General features: G+C 29.0%; 1 protein-coding gene across 1 annotated transcript in view; it reads left to right on the top strand.

Moving 5' to 3' along the window:
• The first annotated feature begins 642 nt into the window (after nucleotides 1–642).
• Nucleotides 643–1155, top strand: part of LOC125804043 (uncharacterized) — a 3554-nt gene continuing 3041 nt past the window's right edge. Inside the window, exons 1-2 of the mRNA XM_049483192.1 lie at nucleotides 643–922; nucleotides 1057–1107. Of these exons, the coding sequence (XP_049339149.1) occupies nucleotides 884–922; nucleotides 1057–1107 (90 nt within the window). The 5' untranslated portion in view covers nucleotides 643–883. The remainder of the gene's footprint in view (nucleotides 923–1056; nucleotides 1108–1155) is intronic.

The following is a 1155-nucleotide window of genomic DNA, read 5'->3' as shown; positions in this document are numbered from 1 at the left end:
TATTTAAAAAAAGCAGACGGGACTTTAGTGACGTTAAAGCGCGCGGCGTCAGAATATTTTTTTAAGGCTATAAACTATTTTTATATAAATATTATAGTTATCTTATATAATAACAATTAATAATGTTCTGTTTATTATTACTATAATCGTTATTATTAGTAATAATATTATTATATTATTGAAAAAAAGCATACGGGACTTTAGTGACATTAAAGCGCGCCGCGTCAGAATATATATATATATATATATATATATATATATATATATATATATATATATATATATATATTAAGGCTATAAACAATTTTTATATGAATATTATATCTTCTATAATATAAATAAATAATATTCTGTTTATTACTATATTCGTTATTATTAGTAATAATATTACTGAAAAAAAGCATACGGGTCTTTAGTGACGTTAAAGCGCGCGGCGTCAGAATATATATATTTTTTAAGGCTATAAACTATTTTTATATGAATATTATAGTTATATCTAATATAAAAACAATAAATAATGTTATGTTTATTATTATTATTATCGTTATTATTAGTAATAATATTATATATATATATATATAAAAAAAGCATACGGGTCTTTTAGTGGCGGGAGCGCGCACTGTGTATAAGATTCGATTTATTTGTTTTTATTTAAACTGTTTCTAAGCTTTACAGCCGCAGGAGCAGTTTTTCCACTCCGGAAAGAGATTTCAGCTTTTTCTACAGACTCACTGCCTTATTTATCCTTTATACTGTTTAATAATCTCTATATTTCTTTAAATTATTCTGTAATTGTTGTGTTTTCTGTGCTATTGTTGTTTTGTTTGTTTTTTGTTGTGTTTTTTCTTTTCAGGTAAATTAACCGGATCCTGTGAGGACCGATATGGACTGGCGCTGGACTTTTAGCGTCCATCCACCTGAGGTCAGTAACCTCGAAATTTCCCGTAATTTAGACCAAATTTACCATCGGGAACTAAACTGAATAAAACTGAACAAAAGTCAGAAATAAAGCTGGAGGTGGATCAGCATGAATTAAAGTCAATATCTGTTCTGCAGGCGGAGTCTGGTGCTCCAGAGGCTTCACCTCCTCGTACTCCGCCTCTTTCTGTAAGTATTTATTAAACTGCTACACCTCTATCAGACCCAGTATAACCT

Source organism: Astyanax mexicanus, chromosome 8, assembly GCF_023375975.1.
Source record: "Astyanax mexicanus isolate ESR-SI-001 chromosome 8, AstMex3_surface, whole genome shotgun sequence".
In the NCBI taxonomy this organism is placed as follows: Eukaryota; Metazoa; Chordata; class Actinopteri; order Characiformes; family Acestrorhamphidae; genus Astyanax; species Astyanax mexicanus.
The sequence above is the reverse complement of the archived record's forward strand: the minus strand, read 5'-3'. Positions and strand labels throughout refer to the sequence as shown.